Raw genomic sequence first — 21,107 nt, 5'->3', positions numbered from 1 at the left:
GGATAGGACCCATAGACTGAGCTGGTTCTCTGGGAATGACACAGGAAGAACGTAATAGCGGTGATCAAAATGGCTCACGGGAGGCAGATTTGCAGGGGACAGAGTGGGGGGTTGTAGTGGAAAAACAGAGGGCAGGTGAAGCACCCTCCTTGCCCACCACATCTCCCCTTTAAATTGCCCCAGCCACTGCCCCCAACCCCTCACCACTTTGCAGGGTGGGGGCACAGGATTCTCAGCCCTGGGTTTGGTCATGTAGGGAATGATGCATTGTGCATAAACTGATTCCCCATATCCCAGGTCTGACTGCTTCCCCATCTCATCCCCTAGCAAAACCAGAAAAAGCACGGTTGAATCCAAGGATCCAGCTCTGGCAATCAAACCCGAAGGGCAGGCGAGGAGGCTGTTGCTCCCCCGAGATGGGACTCAGCAGGATCTCCGTAAGTCACGGATTTTTTTCTGTGGTGTATATTAGTCTAGTTTGGTGGTGCAAGGAGCTCCAACTCAGGGTGTGTACAGATGAGCCTTTAAACAGGATTTGCTGTTGCGGCTCCTGTTCTGCAGTGCAAGTCCGGTGTCTCCTACCCCTCCAGCTTCATGACGCAAGTGATCATGATGTCACATGGGAACTAGCCAGTCGGTGCTGTGCATAGCCCGCTTCTGCTCCAAACTGGCAGTGCTCATTTCCTGAGCATGATCCCGGACTAGGAATTTGTACACCTGTACACAACACTGTGAGTGCTTTTCCGTGGTGTCTCAGCCACTCAGAGAACATCTGACTCTATGCATGCATAACCCAGTCTGAGGAGCTGCAGTATCCCCTCCTCTCTTTGTTTCCAGCCCCTTCAGAGTTGGACTCCTCCCTGCTGAAGCCCCAGAAAGGAAGGCACCGGGAAGCCACTGCTTCTAGGATGAAACCCCTGAACCAGCCCATCTTCCAAGGGCCTTACACAGGTGAGGAAAGGTCATCCGAGCCTACTGTGTGTCTACCAACCTGATACTCCGAGATGGCTCTGAGAGGTAGCAGCAGGTTGGACAAGTAAGGCTGGGACAATCTTCTCTACTGTCAAAACTGTGGTCCAAATATAGGGCGTTGGGAGCAGAGCCTGCCTCCTCCCCCCCTTTTGCATTTTGGGGGTGGGAGCGATTTTCTGGGAGAATTAATGGAGCTCCCTTGGCTGGCTAGTGGCCTGCTATTTTCCCCCATGTCTGAGAGGCATTTTGGTGTGGAGAGGAATGGTGACCTCCAGTGGCAAAACAGCAAATGGGGATGTGAAATTGGGGGCGGGGGCAGGGGTTGTACACTGTGCTGTGCATCCAAACCTCTGGGACCCTCCTCTGAGGGAGGCTCGGAGGGCTGCAACAAGCAAGAGGGCCTTCTTGGTGGTGGCCCCCCATTTATGGAATGGTCTCCCTGATGAGGCCCTGGCACCAACATAGTCATCTTTTTTGTGCCAGGTTAAAACTGCCCTCTACTCTCAGGCATTTGGCAGCATCTAATGAGTCTCTTTGATTGTCTCCGGGTGATTGTTTTAGATATATGTTGTTGCTGTGTGTGCTGTCTGTTTTATGTCCTTACATGAATGGTTGTATACTTTATATGAAGTATTTCCATCGTTTTTAATTTTTGAGAACTGCCCAGAGAGCTCTGGTTATGGGGCAGTGTAGAAATATGATAAATGAAATTAAATGAATTTTGGCCAAGCCTTATGGGCCAGTATCAAAGATGGAAATGCAGCATTTGCATCCGCAATGGTGGAATGATCAGCTGATGGAGGCAAACCTCGGGGCTGCAACAGGGCTGCTCCTGCCATTAGACAGAGTGTGGCAGATGCTGGGAAGCAGCAGCAAGGGGATGGAGCTGTGGGCCATGCAGCTTCCCCTGCTGCCTTCAGGTGTGCTGGAGGAGGAGGCCACCCTACGGTCAGTGATGAAGAAAGAATCAGCTGCCAATCCAGTTGGCTTTTCAGATATGGAATGGGAACGGGTGCCATTGCTTTGCCTTGCAGCAGTGTATTTTGGGTTGGTCCTGGGCTGCAGCCAAGATGGTACTATCCTTTCTGCTGCTTAGAACAGCTGTTTTCTCTCCCCCTTGCCAGGCAACTCTAGGATATGAAGTCTTGTGGGGGCAGAGGAGGTGTCAGGAGCACTCTGGCGGCTTCTCCCAGTAGATTCCAATAGCCAACTCAAGACGCAGATGAAAGGATTTCTTTTCAAAGTTTTAATCCTTTTACAACTTAATGACTCTTTCAGATGCTAATCACCAGCGACTAAGGCAAGGAACAGCAGGGTGGCCTAAGCTTCAGGTAGTCAGTTGATCCCAGTTTGAAAGAGAGTCACTTAGACCCAGAACTTATGGGCTAGGGAGAGATCCTCCCTCTTTCCCTTGGGTCCATGGGAGGTGGCCGTTGCTTGCATGCCAAACGGGCACTACGCCTCCTTTCCGTGCCCTCCATCGCTCGTCACTCTTTGTGTCTGCGTCGAGCATCTAAGAAGCCCCTCTCCCGCATTCCCTCACTACCTGGGTCACTATCTATCTCTGGAATGCTGGCAGGAGGAATCTCTGCCAGGTGCTGAGCCTGTGAGGGATGAGCTGGCCCCTCTCCCACGGATAGCTGTTCCTCCGCAGAATCCGAACTGCTCTGAGGCTCTCTGGGCTCAGTTTCCACCCTGACAGGAGGTCCCTAACTAGAGAATCTTCAGCACCCTTGCCGTAAGACAGTTCCCAGAGTTTGTCAGGTGGGTGGTGGGACTGTCAAACTAGCATAAAAGAGAGATATGAGCTTGTAGCGAAGACATGCTTAGGGGGCAGCACAGCATGAGTCCCTCCCATCTACCTGAACCATAACATTCCTTCATGACCTCTCTGCAAACAGCTGATTTGTGCAATTTCCTCCCCCCATTGAGCTGGATCAAGACCCACATCCACCGAGCCATTTGGTCATGGCCAGGAGTGCCTGTCACGTTTCTTTTTTGGTTTTGATTCCGTAGGGACGCGGTACCCCTTTTCGACCCTGGAGCCCCGAGAACCAGTGGCCCCCGACTGCTCTACTCCCTGCTCCCGTCGCCAAGATGTCAAGTCGCGGCTCGGAGAAGTATCAACGAATGAGCCGGACGTCAAGGAGACCAAAGGTGTCAATCCACCAGAGTGGGCTGGTTATGGCTTGTGGACAGTAGATTGCATTTGTTCATAGGCAGTAACATCTGGAAAGGAGACAGCCGCCATCACCTGGCGGTAGAACACACACCTTTCGCCCAGGTTCAATCCTTGCTTCTCTAGTGCAGAGTGAAAATCTCACAAGGCTTCGTTCCCCTTAATGCCAAACCCAATGATCCCATACCAGACCTCTCCGACCCAGCACCCTCCAGATGGGTCAGACTACAACTGTCTGGGGATGATGGGAGTTGTTGGAGAAGGCTGTCCTACACAATCTGGAACACAGAGTAGGATAGTATTCCTAATGCCCAGAACAACAGAATAAGCAGCCCAGCTTCAGAGAGCAGGATGAAACTCCAAATCAGCAGATCTCCCCACTCACATTAACCTGTTGGCAGAGTTCACACAGCTAGATGGTTTGTACAAGCACATGTGAAAATCATCAGCTGATGGCGATCATAACTTTTCCCGTGATTTCTGTTTTTCACAATGCTGGTGCTTAGCAACAGCTGAGCAACAGGAGAGGTGGAAAGCTACAGGAACGATTTCCCTCAGTTAAATGTTAACTAATACCTGGCTTATTTCTAGGTTCTTAAATATTAGGACTTCCAAGCAATTCTAATTTAAATGCATTGATATAGTGTTGGGAGTTGCTGCAAGATTAGTCTGAGCTAGGTAACAAGGTAAAAAGTAAAAAAGAAGAAGAGGAAAACCTTGAAAAACCTTGAAGCGGATGCTTTTTAAGGAAGGAAATGAATTTTTAAAAGTGAGACATAGCTTTTCCTTATTAAATTTGTAACAGTGTAATCCTAAATATGCTTGCTCAGGAGTAAGGCCCTCTGTTTTCAATGGGACTTACTCCCATGTAAGTATGTCTAGGATTGCAATCCAGCAGTCCAATCCTATGGGCCAAGGGACCATAGGAAAGATTGGATCTCCCCCTCTGAGGTTGGAAGGGGGATCTGAACAACAACCCCGCTGCCATGCCCCTGTGGAAAGTTCCATGGCCATCACTCTTCCAGAGTCCAAAGGGGGAAAGGGAGAGGATGGGGGTGGCATGGGCCGAGTGGGCTCCCAACCACTCCCCCAATCTGGAACAAACTTTACACCAGCCCTGTTGCTGGTGTAAAGAATTCCCCTCCCATTTCAAGTGAACGCTGCTCCTTCCTCAGTTCTGCCCTGCCATAGGAGGCCAAAGGGTGTTGGATATTTCAGACGCTCCCCCTTAAGCAATAGAGTTGCCCTCTAAGTTAATGACTACTTATTAGAAGGAAAGGCCACCTATAATATTTTCTTATTTATGGCCTTCCAAAGTCTGTCTTTCATTAGCTGCTTTCCGGTCTGGGTTTTGTATACTAACTGGGATGGGGATAATGGGGGATGGACTCCCCTTTCCCAACCCCTCAGTTTGAGTTGGAATTGGGTTTGGTAAACCAAGGTATTTGACAAAAGAAACAGAAATAGGTCCTGAGCCCAATTCCAGCCTCGTTGCCCAAATGTCATCAGGAGTGTGACAGTGTCTGAACACCTCCCACCCCAGAAGGCTGCCCTGCCAGTCCTTTCTACTGATTTAGCCATGGCAGTTTAGGATGTACTGCAAGCCTTTCTCCATGGTGAACCTGGGAAATGCCATTTTATTTGTTTGTTTGTTTATTTATTAAATTTTTTAATCGCCCATCTGGCCAGTCACCCGGCCACTCTGGGTGATGTACAGCAATACAAACAGTTTTAAAACAATGAAATTCCACATTACAACATCGCATTTCTAAAAATACCCTCACCCATCCGCAATGCCTGCCTGAACAACCACATTTTCTATGCGTGGCGGAAGCTCATTAAAGAGGGGGCATAGCGGAGTTCCCTAGGGAGGGAGTTCCACAGAGTGGGGGCCACCACAGAGAAGGCCCTCTCCCTCGTCCTCACCAACCTAGCTGTCCTAGCTGATGGGACAGAGAGACGGCCGTCCAAGACTGATCTTGTTGAGCAGCCTGTCTAGTGCTGCTGGAGGCGCTCCTTAAGATAGGCTGGGCCGGAACCATATAGGGTTTTAAAGGTCAAAACCAACACCTTGAATTTGGCCCGGAAAACAACTGGTCACCAGTGCAACTCCTTCAGCACTGGAGTGATGTGATCACGCCGGCAGCTGCCTTTAATCAGGCGAGCCGCCGTGTTCTGTACCAGCTGCAGCTTCCGAACCGTCTTCAAGGGTAACCCCACGCTGAGCACATTACAGTAGTCTAGACGAGAGGATACCAGGGCATGTACTACTATTTTCCCATGGTTCCCATGTCCTTTCAATATAGTGACCAGAGGAGCTGGCCCTAGGCTCTCTGGCCTCTGGAGCACCGTCAGAGTAGTGTTCCAGGTATCAGGCAGGGAGGCCTTCCTGCTGCCACCACCATCAGAACAGGAAGGCAGGAATGAGGCCTGAGGAAGATTTCTTCTCCGGCTGGGATTGCAAGCAACTGTTACGAAGGGGTGAGGTTTGTATTCTGAATCTGGAAATTATAAACCTCATAGGTGATGGATGGATAATCAGGCCAACCTTGGTGTAGCACAGCCTTCCCCATTCCGGTGCCCTCCAGATATTTTGGACTATAGCTGCCAGCACTGCCAACCGTTGGCCATGCTGGCTAGAACTGATGGGAGCTGAAGACTGAAACATCTGGAGGGCACCAGGTTGGGCGTGGCTGATGTAGAGGATGAGATTAGATTAGGCTACTTTGCACTTGTAGCTAGGTGCAAGTTTGTTGTCAGGCTTACTGAAATAATTGGCCACAATCCATAGAAAGGTAGTTCTGACTTATATCCCAGTCCTGAAGGCACCGTGTGAATGTTCTAAAAGTTCAGTATACAGATGTAGCTTTCTGTATATTGCACTTCTAGAACATTCACACAGTGCTTCCAAAACCGGGATATAAGTTAGTCACAGCTACCTTTCTATGGATTGTGGCCAATTATTTCAGGAATCCTGACACCAACCTTGTAAGATAGAGGAGTATCATTCTAAATTGCAGATGAAGAGGGGTATGTGCTGAGACTGAGAGTGGGGCGGGGGTGTTGCCCAAAACCATCTAAAGTGTTCTGTGCTGAGATGAGAATCAAACCAGGGACTTTCCAGTTGGTTCACAGTTCAGTATCTTAGCTGCTTTACAACATTCGCTCAAGTGGCTTTTTGATCCCCCCCCCCCAGGGTATGATTTGGGTTCTTTGTTCTAGGGCCAAGGATGGAGCATCTGTGTACTGATTACCTTTGTCCCTTTTTAGGCTGCGACTGCCCAAGGGATTCATTCACACTCCCCCAGCACAGCACTCAAAAGAAGACTGAAGCACCATCATGCCTCCTGTGCGACAATACCAGGAACCCCAAGAACAAAACTGTGCATGGTAAGAGAACATTTGACAAGGTGAAGACAGAGGTGAAATTTGAGAAGTGAAGACAGAGGTGAAATTTGAGAAGTGAAGACAGAGGTGAAATTTGAGAAGTGAAGACAGAGACTATTCTATGTGCGGTGGGAATCCTCTTGACACACATTCTTTGCCCTAAAACCAAGCCTGGTGTCTGGGACCTCTCACTGTGTGAGGTCATTTTGGGCAAAATCTGCCTGTTCTCTCAGGCTGCGTCCTCAGAGCTTTGTTTACAAGGTTCAAATTATCCTAAAGGCAATCGAATAGGAGAGGGGGAGCCTTGTCTCTCTGTCTTTTGTGTATCAACTCTACCTGTTTTCTCATTCCCCACCCCCACCCCAGGGGTAGATCATGGCAGAGAGACTGCCCCAGCACAAAGCACCGGAATGCAACAGAAACTTGGCAGCTATCATCAGCCACAGCAGCCTGGCCTCTGCTATTTGGCAGTCCCATCACCAGCTACCTCGATCGGTTTCATCCCCACGATTCCCTTGGCATATCCTCTGTCGCCTGTAATGTAAGAATGGCTCAGCTGCTTTTGATCAGAGAGAATTCTTGGAAATACAGGTTTTCCTTTACAGCTTGACTATCTCACCGTAGCTATTCCAATAAACATTTATTTGTTTATTTACTTAGGGCACAATGCTATGCCCATTTAGAAACAAAAAGCCTACAACTCCCAGCACTCCCCAGCCAGTATGGCTGGCTGGGGAATGCTGGGAGTTGTAGGACTTTTTTTCTGTTTAAATGTGCATAGGGTTGCACCCTTACTTCCTTAAGTTATACGCAGCCTTTCAGGGCAAGCATTCCCAAGATGGCATACAATAAAATAAAAATAAAACCAAATAAAACTGCATCATAAATTATGAATAAATAGCTGCAATAAAAGCGCCAATAAAAGCCAGCAACTGATCAGTCAAAGGCCTGGCAAAACATGAAGATCTTCATGGCCTGCTTAAAACTCTGAAGTGAGGGAGCCAACCCAAGTTCTCTGGGGAGAGAGTTCCAGAGATGTAGGGCCACCACTAAAAAGGCCATGCCCTTGGTACCCCCCAGTCATAGCGACGGGCCAGTGAGCAGGGCCTCTGCGGTCAAACGCAGGGACTGGCTAGGCTCATAAGAGTGTAAGCAGGCATTCTCAATCCTCATTGGGCAGCTGCTTTGGGTATGAGGGGAGGGGCTGTCCAAAGATGTAGCCAGTGAGGATTCCATGGCTCAGTAGCCACAGAATGTTGAGTGTCAGTAGGAGAAGAAAAAGAACGGGGTGGTCTGGAGGAAGTGGGATGCTCTGCTCAAACTGCTTACAAATTATAGCAGCCGCACAGAAGCTGAGGCCCTTGAGATGTTGCTGGATGACAACTCCCATGCTCCTCAACCATGCTGACTGGGCTAATGGGAGTTGGTGTCTGCAAACATTTAGAGAGGCCATAGGTTTCTAATATCCTGGAGGACAGCGTGGCTGCCTGATGGGCAGGAACCCTGAAGAAGAGCACTCCCGCTGGGAGGTGAGGATACGCTGCAACATTTTGTTGCAGGGCCCATTTGTCATACTTAATAGCCATTAACAGACTGCCCCCCCCTCCAGAAATTCATGCCATCTTTTTTTTCCCCATTTTGAACCTCCTGCCGATCTGTTTCATGCAGCACGTGAGCGCAAGCTGTAACACAAGCCTTCCCTAACCAGGTGCCTTCCAGAGGTTTTCGACTCCCTGACCATTGTTCAAGCCAGATGAGGCTGATGGGGATTGTAGTCCAAAGCATCTGGAGGGCACTACATTGGAGAAAACTGTTCCAGTATCATGAGTGGGGTGGGACCTGTCTCCTTTCTTTTGCATGATGCGATTGCAGAATATGCACCACCTCTACCATTTCCGCCTGCTGAACTCTGCACACTGGATATCATCTTCTATCTGCCCCTGTGGCTGGGTGGGCAGGGAACTGCTCTGTGGAGCGCACAGTGTGGGTTCTGGCTCCTGCCAGCTCCTTTTCTTTGGGGAAGGATCATAGCTCAGTGGAAAAGCGCAGAATGACTGGGTTCGCACAACACACTAACCCAAACTCAGTGGTTGAACCATGGGCTGGTTATTGAACTGTGGGTTAGCGTGTTGTCTGAACTCAGGACATTTTCTACAGGGTGGCTTGTTAACCATGCAGCATGGCTTATCTTTCTCGAACAACCCGCCTTGAGAAGCCATGGTTTGTTGCTGGGTTCAGGGTGGTTCACAAGCCACCCTACCTGGTTCACACACCACCCTGCGGCAAATGTCCTGTGTTCAGACAGCATGCTAACCTGTGTTCAACAAACAACTCCCATTTCAACAACAACCCACACTCAACCACTGAGCGTGGTTAGCATGTTGTGCGAACAGCCCCAATGTCAGAGGTTCAATCCCTGCATTCCTCAGTTAAAAGGATAATATAACAAGTGACGGAGATGTCCTTCTCTATCTGAGACCTGGGGAGCCCCTCTGTATCAAAGCAGGCAGTGCCGGGCTAGGCAGATGGTCTCACCTAGTACAAGGGACCTTTTTCTGGGTAGAACTTTATTGAGTCCCCCCATTTACTTCCTCCTTGCCAGTTATTGTCCTCCACCAGCAGCTACCTCCACCTCCACCCCAGTTGGTCATCCCATTTCCAACTCCAGCAGGCATCAGGACACAGAGCTGAAGACCTGGGCTTCTTGGCAGCGCCCACGAGGAGGTCACCGCTGCTCCCCAACCCTTGAGGATGACGGCAGCCTCCACGACCTGAACTGGGCTCTGAGCCGTGCTGTGGAAGCCGCCAAAGACATGAAGTTTACCGCCAAGCGGATGAGCCGGTCTCTGACTTGGGAACTGAATAAAGCAAGGAGTCTGCGGGGTTCCTGCCTCTTCTAACAAGAGAGGAGTCGCAAGAAAAAAGCAAAGTGAGAGGACCAGTGTGCAGGGGAAGAGTAATATTGTTGGGACATTCCCAGTGCTTGTGGCAATACCGTAGCCCCTTAATTTGGGGGGTCTCCCTCAGTAGCATTCTCAGGTGCCCAAGAGAGTCCCAAACATCATGGGACTTCCCAAACCTGAGCTTGAGAGGGTCTAGAGAAGAGGTTGCCTCCCACCTACCCTTCCCTCAAGTGCGCTCCACTGAAGTCAGCAAAATTTAGGAAAAAGCTTCCTGCACTTTTGTTCCTGCCCTGCTTGGACAAGTGACATCACTTCCTGTTTCTTGAAGTCACCACTTCTGCCCTTGCTTTGTGCTTCTTCCCAGAGATGGAAGGATGACCTCTGGCAGCTTTGGGAACAAGTCATGAAGCTGAGTTGTGTTTATAGGGAAGGGATGCAGAAAGAAAAAGTAATACTAAGTGCTGTTACTGTTTTTGAAATATAGACATTGGGGACTGGGGCATTGTCTTAACTTGGATCAGGGTCCTGTGAATCCTTATGAAAACCCTAGATCTTCCAGCCCTGGATGTCTTCATCCATTCCTCTTCCAACAGCTTTGCTCTTTCCTCACCTCAACTGTTATTTTGCCTTCAGTCTTAAAACTCCTTTGTTAGCTCATCGGCAGAAGGTTGTACATGATCTCTCAAGGAACAAAGACATCTCCTGTTGCACTGAGGGGATGAATGGGGCATTTGCCTCTTCTTCGCTGCTTTGGTCAGGAATCCAGAAAACATGAAGGAACATTTTAAGGCCCCTGTGATTGACCGGGAACCATCGCTGCTTCTGCCGTAGAACAATTTCTACCTTAGCATGCTTCTTCTCCTAGGAAAGCCATCTTGAGAATAAGCCCCAGTTAACAGCTGATCCTCCTACAGCAAGGCCTGCCTCTTCCATGCTGTTGATCAATCAATATTCTTCATTGTAAATCTATTTGAAGGTACCGCCACATCAGATGGACAGAATGGATTGGGTTGAATGTCACCAAGAAGCTGAATCAGCCGTAAGAACTTTTGAGTCAGCTCTCTCAAAGGGATGACATCCCGTCCTACTGTGGCAACACCTACCTCAGGTCTCGTGTGTGTGTGTGTGTGTGTGTGTGAGAGAGAGAGAGACAGACAGACAGACAGACAGACAGATTTTGCAAAGGGAGATGGTGGTGGACCATTTTTAGAGAGATGTATTTTTTCTGAACGATGTTTCTATTCTTTGCACATGTCATTCCAATTGTTGTTTGGTTTAGGGTTAAGGAAAAGAAATGAGGGATGGGCTTTGTTTCAGCCCTCTATCTCTTGTTTCCAAGGGCTGCAGAACCTGTTTTGCCAGAATTCAAATTCTTTGTGCCCATTATGGGTTGTTTTTTAATCTTCTAAGGGTGCAATCCTGTCCTAGACTATTCAATGCAGGGCAGGAGAAGCACAGAGGGGATCGTCCCCTCTGTGCTTCCCCTGCCTTGCATTTGCAGCTAGACAGACGATTTCAGCTGTCTAGCCACAGGAAGGCAGAGCAGGGGAGGAGGTGCCGGACGACACATGGGATGTGTTGTGCCAGCATTTCCGCCTTTCCCGCCCTGGAACGCCCCATTTTGGCCTCTCCGCGCTCCTCTTCTGAGCGTGGAGCTGTTCCGCGCTGCTTGCAAGGCAGCACGGAAGCTGGGGCGCGGGGAGGTTGGTTCTCCAGGAACTGACCTCAGAGCACGAGCTCCGAGGCCAGTTCCCGGAAACCCACATATCCTATGACCACCTAACCACTGACTAGCGGCCATAGGATTAGGCTCTAAACCACTTATGACCTTGGAGTGTCCAACTTCCCATATGCATTTGCCAAGAGAATGCAGCAGTCAGGGCCAAGCAGGTGTAGAAGTTATTTAGCAGGAAATGTAAGGCACATTTTGCCAGTGATCATCACAGAGTTTTGATCAACATTGAGACACCCAAAGTAGAATATCACCTCTTGATAAGACATGCTGTCCTTCCAGCTACCACCATCATTGCTTGATGAGGCAGGTCCCCTATTACATCTCTCATCAGACAATAGACTGTTTCTTTAAACCATTAAACAAATTCCTCCAAGGAAGACCAGTGAAACGTATCTAGAATGATCTGTTAAATCAGGGGTGGGCATCAGGTAGATAGATAGATCTCCCAGTGATTTGCAGTCGATTGGGAAGGATTTCTGGCTCTCAATTATTTAACAACAGCATTGACAAAATGGTTCTCCTCCAGCCCTAAGCTGTAGTGCAGAAATGAGGAAACCTTGGGGGGTAAACAGGAGTGGATTTTTGCATGGAAGGACTGTGACCTCGGTTCAGTTCCAGTCTGGAAAACACATTCCTGAGCTTGGAATCCTTTAGAGACAGAGTACTTGTCTTTTGCAACAGGCTGCGCTTGGTCAATCTCAGGGGTTCAAGAACCCCTTTCCAAGGAGTTCTCACAAGCCTGAAGTCTACCCACCCCTGTATTAAATAAGTACTTCATAAATAAAGACTGCTGCATTCTGTGTGGGTTTTAGTGGAACTCCCTTTTCTTACTGTCCACCATCCATCCATCCATCCAACAGCCTCCTAAGCTGTCATCTCAATTCTGTTGATGCCTTGAGTGCCTTAAAAGCGTCAAAACACACAGCAAAGACAGTGTGGGGAAGGAAGGTGTTTCCACATACAATGACACACAGGAGTTCCATTTTATTACTGGTAGTTTTAACGACAAACATTAACTTTTAAAGCTCATCCCCTCCCCAAGCCCTCTATGTTATTGAGAGGGAACAATATTGTTTACCGCAAGAAGGGTAGGGCGCACGCTCATCACTGAGGACAGCTCAGTGCCAATTTCAGCAGCATGTCCGTGTTTTGGTGCCTCCATGAGATCTAGAAGAGCTGAACCTGGCCTGCCATCTTTTTTGCTCCAAAAAAGACTACAGAAGGCCATGCTTCCTGGGGCTGATGGGATTTGATGTCCAAAACATCTGGGGAAAGTTGCTCTAGGGCCAGTCCAAACCAAAAGGGCTCGACACCACTTGCAAATGGGCTGATGGCGCAATTGTATGGTGGGAGAGGAAGAAGCCGAGATGGAGGGACTGTCAAAACTCTCAAGCCCTGCTGAGCTCATCCCAACAGGCGGTGGGTGGCGTTCTGTGATTTTCTCTTCTTGTAGCTGTTTTTCACCTCCAGTGTTCCCCTCTCTCTCTCTTTTTTTTTTCTTTTTGGCTTATTTATTCCCACACACACAAATTGAGAGCAAAACATAAAATACTCTGTCTTATGTAATATAATTGATTTCAGAGATTAAGGGCTATAACCATTGCATTTGGGGAACTTTCCTTGGATTTCCATTGGTCCGAATAGAAGGAGAAATATTGATGCTAGTTTTAGAGGTTGCATATTCTCCTCCCACCCAATCCAGGAGCTTATCGGGGGAACAGGACAGCTTTGGATCTAAAGCTTTCCCACGTTTGTTCCCAGTCCAGCTCCTTTTTGTCGTTACCACTGTCAGAGCACCAAGGGCAGCTGAGTTTCTGGACCTACAACAAGGAGGCTTGTAGTCCTCTGCCCTTGGACCTCCCTCTATGGCCCCTGGAACACCCTTCCAGGAATCATAGCGTCGCAGCCTTAATTTGGAGTGTTTAGGGGTAGAAAATGTTAATTTTCATAGAATCAGAGTTGGAAGGGACCTTGGAGATCATCTAGTCCAACGCCCTGCTCAATGCATGTGTAGACATATACACACAGGTGAATTGGAACTGCAGCCTGATTAAAGAAATGTTATTGATTCGCCTATAGCTTCAAGTTGTTTATGGGAAAAAGCAGCATATTTCCTTTGAAGTTAGATCATGCATAGCAGGCATCGTTTCAGAAGAGGTATTCTCCCCTGCCCCCACCAGTGTGTATGAGAGAAAGGAGAATGCATCTTTTTTTTATAGGGACTGGGTACGTCAATAAAAAGCCTGCATGTGTGTGATATGTAGACTAAGTGGCCCAATTAATTGGGGACACCTTTTTTCGCCAATTAAAAAATGTTTTAATTTATTAGAGCTAATCGTTTAAGCATTGCAGCCCTAAATGTGAATGCAGGAAGCATCCTTATATTAAAGCAGGTGATCATTCTATCTAGGCCCGGTGGTGCTTACTCTGCCTAGCACCAACCCTAATCTCAGGCCTAAGGTGATGCCTAAGGGTCTTATTTCTGAGTAAACATTCTTAGGATTGCACAGTGCAATGGCCATGCTGGCTGGGAATGATGGAAGTTGTAGTCCAACACACCTGTAAGATACCAGGTTGGGGAAGGCTACCTTTAGCCAGTCACAAATAAATTTTGTAACCCAGGCTGTGTGTTTGCAGGGTATGTGTGTGTTTTGTTAGAGCTATGACAAAACTGTGAAAGGGGCATGGGGTTAGCATTCTCAGCATCCTTTTTTTCTTACTGAAATAGCATCATGTTTGGAGAAATCTAGTGCATAAGAGTGTTTTTGCTAAATAAATGATTTTTGGTGCATGTTTGGTCTTGCTTTTAAAAAATTTCAAAAGCTAAAAAAACTTTACATAGAGAGTGTGTGCACAAGTATATAAGAATGGTCTTGTTGGTTAAGATGAGGGATGTATGGAGTGTGTAAAATCTGTTTCCTCTGTGTTTCGCAGATTATCAGGCACCTTTTGTTCCATCATCTGCCCATCAACGGAATTGGATTTTTTTAGTTACCAAATTTGCACACATTTGCATCTGCACAAATAAGGCATTTGTGCAAATTTGCACATGTAGAAATGTGCAAATTCTCCCCTAGTGCACATTTTCACACTTGGGAGAAATGCACATTTCTGGCTGGTTTTTTTTATTGCATATTTTTCTACGATGAAACGACCCCTTCATTACCCTGACATACCCATGTTAGACTCTACACCAGTCAACGTGACAGTATAATTAACTCCCTCGGATTGGATGCAATGGGAGAGGATAGAAATGGCCATCTACTCACACATACACCAAAGTAGCAGGAGTTAGAAAATGGTGGGAGCTTTTCTATGGATCACACATACACACACTCGCAGTGAATCGCTCTGTTTATAGCTCTTGTTCGTCCACATTTAGAAGTATAGAGAACCCTTACTTCTACAGCACGGGTGCAGAACTGTTTTATGGTGGGTACCAAATCACCGCCACTGCACCAGGACCTCCACAGGCTCAGTGATGTCAGTGGGTGGGGCTATGGGTCTGAGGCTGCTATTTACACAACAAAAAATATTGGTCACCTTTAGTTTGGCCCTCAGGGATGATTAAGAAGTATACTATGAATCGCCAGTGGCCAACGACCCACATTTTTAAGAAACAGCATCCTAGTCCAAGAAGAGTTGGAGTTGACTTTGTGAGGTAGGCACCCATGTATTCAAGAAGGAGGAGGCTGGGTGGAAAACACTCTGAACACTGCGAGTGACCTGTTAAATTATGCCCCACTTACCATCCTCCCTGCAACCCACCGGTCTCAGTCAATCCTCTTTTACTTCATTGGACAGGACAGCAAATCTTTATTGACTCCAAGTGCTTTTAAAGTACAGAAGAACAGCTATACAGAGATGACACATTTGTGCTTCGACAGTTCCAAACATTGAAGGTTCAAGAATTAAAATGATTTCCGCAACAGAACTTTTCATATTTTTTCCTCCTTTTGATAAAGTATCATTTTAATATAAATAACTGATAGAAACAACAAAAACATAACAATCTAAATAAAAAAAGGAGACCCTGAAGCAGTTGCAATGCTAAATTTAAAAAAGGGGGATGCAGGGAAGAAAAAAAATGGGGGTGGCTGACGAAACAGTTACCAGTGCAAAATGAACACAGCCTTTGCCCTAAGAATATATTATAATATGGGCAAGGGAGTAGAGGTAAATGGACCACAAGTACAGTAGTAAATAGGAAGAGGTTTTTTCATCTTCTCTCCACTGAGATATTCTAGGACAGCCTTACCCAACCTACCCCGTCCCATGTATTGGGACTATAATTCCTATTTTCCTGTGGCATGATGGGAGTTATATTCCAATATATCTGGGGGGGGCACCAATTTGGGGAAGTTTGTTCTAGGAAGAGAAGGTAATGCCCTGGGATAGATAGGTGGGGAACAACCAAAGATAGCAAGAGAACAAAAGAAGCATTTCCCTTAAAAATATTTTAAAAAATAAAATTACAGTAAGCTAATGCAGAGCAATGTAAAAAGGACCAATTTCACCACTTTACTCCAAGCCTGCAATGACAGCACGAAACACAATTATTGAATTCATATACATCCAGTCTGCAGTGTGGGGGGTCAAAGAGGAGATTCATAAAGGGAAGGAGGGGATTTTTGGTGCCTGCCACAGCCAGCGACATTTCACTACTGGATGACGATGGCAAAAAGAAAAAGGAACCCATAAGGTACAAGGCAAAACCCAATCAAGAGAAATTGCATTATTAGCAGTTGGGGAGAGGGGATGAAAGGATCCAATCAAAGTCAAGCTTTTAACTCTATGTTTTTAAATTCCACACTTTGACCAGGATAGTTAAACCACACACTTAAATCCTTGCGTTTTGAATGTAATGGGATGTAGCAGTATTTTGACTGGGCTGTTATTCGGTTTTTGGTACCTTTTCATTTTTTTCTCCCAAATCCACTTTCCTACCTTTATTTTGATACCAATACCAAAAAAGGCTCTCATTCATTTTATTTCATTTTTACCATCCTGACAAGACAGGGAGAAAGAAATTGGCCACAATCCAATCCAGAGCTGAGTGTGCCTTTAAGCCCATTTTAAAGCAGCAGGCTTAAGCATGCTAGGTTGGATCCACATAAATGTCAGTGGGACTTATTTTAGTCTTGAATCATGACTTCACTTGTCCCGTTGATTTCAAGGGCCCTACTCTAAGCATGGCTAAATCGTGTGTGATGGATTGTGACCAAATTGGAGGTTTGCAGGGGCTCCAATAGAAGAAGTAAAAAGAGCAATAAAGGTATTGAAGATTACTGGCAAAACATGCCCTCCAAGCTAACTGTATTACTTTCTGCAAGCATCTCAGTTTCTCTTTCCCCATCTCTTGCTATTCGGGGCAGCGATCCTTCGTTATTCTTTTGAATCTGTTCCCCTTCCTGGCAATTTTCAAGGCTTCTTTGCCTTTCAACACTGCAACATCAACAGCAACTGCCGCCACCCACAAAACCTTCAACTCAGTGAAATGGGAGGCCCCCCCAAAACGTGCTTGCAGCCTTCCACAAGTTCAACATCATGCAATCACCAAAGCACCCTTTCACAGCAGTGTGGGGGGAAAGGACCGGTCACTGAACTCTCCATCACTGACAACAAAAGCCCATTTTCAATCGGACCATCCTGCAAGCTTCTCTTAGATACGCAAAGCAAGTATGGGCCACCATTAATTCCTGGAAGTCAGCTGGCATCCTTCCTTGCCCAAACAGACTTCAAAGGCTCCAACATGCTGATTTGGCATCACCCATTTCTGCTCAGCAGCCTCAGGGAGAGGTTGGAGATAAGACTATAGCACTGTGGGGAGCAGTGGTTTGAGAACACACATCTGTTCCTTTCGACCTGCTGCTGTCAAATAGGTGGGAAACGTTTTTGACGTAATACGGAAAACCGCCGACCCTGTGGAACAGATGCAAGTGTGCCGCCTCGGTGCATCGTGATCCCTCTTTTAAACTACCCTCTCAGAACACAAACAAAACACAGTTGCTTCTCTACAGAGTCAGTGCTGTAGCTATCTACAGACAGAAAGAAGAAGAATCTTCCCCTTGCAACATGGTCTACTGTTCCACCTCTCCCCCAGGTAGACAGTTTCCGCCATGCATGGGTGTGCGTACATCGGCCCTGTCTCTCACCTCTCTCCATGTGCTACTTGCCCGCAGGAACAGAGGGAGCAAGAGAGCAAAGTAAGAAACAAGCCGTCTACACTACAAAGTCTACTGTTTTATATTAGGCGAAAAGGAGCTCCCTCCAAACAATCCAGGAATCATCATTTCAAGAGAGGTTTGCTCTGGGCCAGCCTTCCCCAGATGTGTTAGACTACAAGTCCCATCATGCTGGGCAGGGATGGCGCAAGTTGCAGTCCAACACCAGGATGAGGAAGCCTGCCACAGAGGCTAGCACTCCCCTCTCACCAAACTACAATTCCCAGGATCCAATAGGGGAATGGATGGAGGACTGGCTCTTAAACCTGGAGAAGTCTGTCATGAGGCTACGCTTTAGCCGCCTGTTGCCTTACGCTATCACAGGCTGGAAAAGCTTGGCACCCTCGCAGACCCTGCCCAATTTCCCATCCCCTTCCTGCCAATCTCCAGAAGGTGAAATCAGAGACAGTATGGTGTAGTGGTTAGACCACAGGACTTTAGCCCAAGGTGAATTCGAACTTTAATTGTATTCGTTTTAATTTTTGGAAGCCACCTTGTGTCCCAGTACTGGGGAAAAGGCGAGGTATAAATAATATAATTATAACAACAACGACAACTCAGGTCTTATCATTATCTCTCAGCCTAACCTTCCACTATAACAGGCCGGAAAAGCTTGGAGCCCTCACAGACCCTGCCAAGTTGACCCCCCCTTCCAATCCCCTTCTTGCCATTCTCCAGAACGTGATATCAGAGATAATGGTGTAGTGGTTAGACTGTTGGACTTAAGGCCTGGGTTCAAATCCACTTTGGGCTGGTCACTATCTCTCAGCCTAACCTTCCTCACAAGATTGTTGAGAGCATAAAATTTCCAAGTGCTACTCGGAGGAAGGCTGGGATTAAAAATCTCATCAATCAGTGGCAGGATTCAGAAATAAAGTGACCCCCCCCCCCGTTGTTGTTGTTTTGCACCAGTGCTAAACTGAGAATCCAAGAACACTCATTTGCTAACTTCCTCTGGCCAACTCTGGAAAACCATAAGTGGGCACCCTAAATGTGGGTGAGATGATTGATAGATAGATAGATAGATAGATAGATAGATAGATAGATAGATCGATCTAGCTAGCAATGGTCCTTTGTGTGGATGGGAGCGGGGGCACAAGTCCTAAGGAAGGCTGGTTCAGAGATGTGGAATTGCAAACACAACTGCATTTAACATATTCCTTCAAAAGTGGGGGCAGGAAGCAACCAAAGAAAACCCAGTGAAAACGCCTTCCAGAAGCCAACCACCTACACACTGATGAACTCAAGGAATACAAAAGCAAGACGACACTCCCAACAACAGCAGAGCCAGTGCAGGGGGCGGGGGGATGGGGGAGAAAAAGGGACAAATTACAGTATTTCCAAAACGCAAGCAAATTCCAACGCATAGGAAAGAACATTCACAGTTTGCATCTGAGGTTAGGTACAAGATCACATAGCCATAAATATAAGTCACGAGCATTCATCCATCCAGGCAGAGGAAGAAAAAATAAAATGAAAAATACATTATTTAAAAAATAATCAGCATCACTGTACAATCGCCAAGGACAAAGCGATGGGTTCTTCGGAGATGGGAGTTTGGTTTTTGCCGTTTATTTCATCAGATACATACGGAGATATCTATATTACAGAATAGATTATTGTTTTTCCCCCTTTAGACACAATGCATTTTTTTTTTGTTGTTGTTCCTGTCTTATTTACCTTTGCTTCAAATGGAGGGCAAAGGAGCTGGGAGGGAAGGGAAGGAGAAGTTCCACCAAAACACAAGAAGAGGGCAGAAATGGATCCATGGCCAGCAAATTAAACTTGGACAGCAGAGCCAGGAAAATGGGAGACACAGAGGTCATGTCGCTACTTTTGGGGTGGTGAGGGGAATAAAGAGGGAGGGACTGTGTGTGTGTGGGTTGGTGGGTTTTGTTTGTTTTTTAACTGCTGCTTTCTTCCTCCGTTTTATTCAGTTTCTTCAGCGTGTCCAGCAGTTTCTGTGGGGTGAGGATATGGGTGGAGCCTGCAAAGGGGTGGGAAGGGAGGGGAAGACAAGAAAGAGTTATTAGATTTCTGATAGGTTTATCAGAAAATGGGGAGGGGGAGATTAGCAGTCTAAAGGGAGTGGGCTTAAGTGACCCAGGATGGGGAGTTTGGGGGAAGGGGGCTGTCCCACCCATTACCTGAGCAAACTTACCCAGATGCCCCACTCACAACCACTCAAGGTAACAGTTATGTTCTCAAAGTGTAAGATCCTTTCAAGAGATTGGGGCGAAAATGGGGCGAAAATGGTCACCAACACCCACAGGATTGCACATGCGAGTGCCCCAGTAAGACAGAGAAACGGGCATGGTAATATGGAGGGAGGATTTGTGGGTCCCTTAATGTGTGACCCCTCCATGCAGGTGTAAAATATCACTGTGGAGGTGGAGGGGGAGTCCACCTTTGCCACTGGGCATCTTACCTGTCATGGGACAGCACACCAACTTGTTTTATTTTTATTTGGAAGAAATGCTTGCAAAATGTAAGCCTATGGAACTACAATTACACCTAGTGCAGAACAACAAAAACAGGTAAGGAAATCAAAATTGAAACCAAAACAAAAAATATCACATGGAGACCTTTCCGAGAAGTGCAGTGAAGGAATGAGGCATGGGGTGTGCAGTTTGCTGGGGGTTCATGGATGCCGGTGTCGAGCGCGGAGAGAGAAGTGATTGTGTGGATCATGAGCCCACGCATGCAGTGGTGAGGGGCGGGCCTTTTGGAGGAAGGACTGCCCCTTCCCCTCCCCCTCTGGGGAAGGAGGGAAGAGCCAAATTAAAATAGTATCATCTGTACTTGAAAATGTGCATTGTTTTGAGATATGGAGAAGAGGGTGGAAGGTGTTGAACAAGAAACATATTGCCAGAAGCCAGACTTTTCAGCACACCTGGACAAAATCTGCATTGCTGAAGATACGAAGGACACACACACAAAACCCATCATGGTAATTTGGATTTGCTTTGTGGTGGGGGGATGCGGGGATGAAATTCCCTTCTGGGGGCACCCAGTGGCAGCCATAGGGCTATTTTCCCTTACCAGTCAGTAGAGGACCATACAGTTGAGAAGAGGGAGGGAAAACCGTGGAAGAGATGGACAGCCTACATTACCCAGTACTAAGTCAAAAAGACATGGTTGGCTGTGACACTCAAAGAACGCAGAGGGTCCTCGCCCTAGCTCTGCGGCCCTATGGTATCATGGCAACTGTGCTCAGTGCAACACCGGAATTGTCCCTCGGGGTGGCTTACAAAACACCCCATGTGCCATTAACCCCACAGAGCTCCTTTTGAGCGGGGCATTAGGCTCCAATCCTATACACACTCAGGTGTAAGACCCATGGAACTCAACAGGATGTACTTCTGAGCAGACATGGATAGGACTGCAGCACAAGACTGCACTGGCATCTCTACTTAAAAAAAAAAACCCAAAATGATCACAGATGGCAAAGCTGAGATAAGCTTCTGCCCAGAATCTTGAAGAGCATCTAACAGACCATCGAGAGAGGCTAAATGGACCAAAGGCAGCAGCTCACCCCTTCACCATAAAACAAGGATCTTTGGCCAAAGGAGCAAGCGACAAAAACTGATGGCCCCTTAGAGGGGATTGTCTGCTATCCCCCCGCCAGACCCCCTGCCACAACTGTCTTTAAGTACGTGCCCTTCTCCCCTTCCCCTTGCCTGACATCGCATTTCATGTCAGCCGTA

At 47.3% G+C, this 21,107-nt stretch overlaps 2 protein-coding genes across 4 annotated transcripts in view; one reads left to right on the top strand and one right to left on the bottom strand.

Annotated features, from left to right (window-relative positions):
• Nucleotides 1-13,264, top strand: part of AKNA (AT-hook transcription factor) — a 61,164-nt gene extending 47,900 nt beyond the window's left edge. Inside the window, exons 17-22 of the mRNA XM_084821029.1 lie at nt 328-437; nt 838-951; nt 2,989-3,129; nt 6,422-6,541; nt 6,905-7,079; nt 9,141-13,264. Of these exons, the coding sequence (XP_084677155.1) occupies nt 328-437; nt 838-951; nt 2,989-3,129; nt 6,422-6,541; nt 6,905-7,079; nt 9,141-9,438 (958 nt within the window). The 3' untranslated portion in view covers nt 9,439-13,264. The remainder of the gene's footprint in view (nt 1-327; nt 438-837; nt 952-2,988; nt 3,130-6,421; nt 6,542-6,904; nt 7,080-9,140) is intronic.
• LOC146335710 (syntaxin-binding protein 1) overlaps nt 10,675-21,107 on the bottom strand; it is an 82,246-nt gene continuing 71,813 nt past the window's right edge. For all 3 annotated transcript variants that reach the window (XM_084821030.1, XM_084821031.1, XM_084821032.1), the window contains one exon: nt 10,675-19,387. Coding sequence is in view for 2 of the 3 variants with exons in the window: in XM_084821031.1 (XP_084677157.1) it covers nt 19,305-19,387 (83 nt within the window). In the remaining variant the exon portion in view is untranslated. The remainder of the gene's footprint in view (nt 19,388-21,107) is intronic.

The sequence above is a fragment of the Heloderma suspectum genome, chromosome 14 (assembly GCF_057233095.1).
Source record: "Heloderma suspectum isolate Gila_16-S chromosome 14, 16-S_ref, whole genome shotgun sequence".
Taxonomy (NCBI): Eukaryota; Metazoa; Chordata; class Lepidosauria; order Squamata; family Helodermatidae; genus Heloderma; species Heloderma suspectum.
This window is presented reverse-complemented; position numbering and strand designations above follow the sequence as displayed.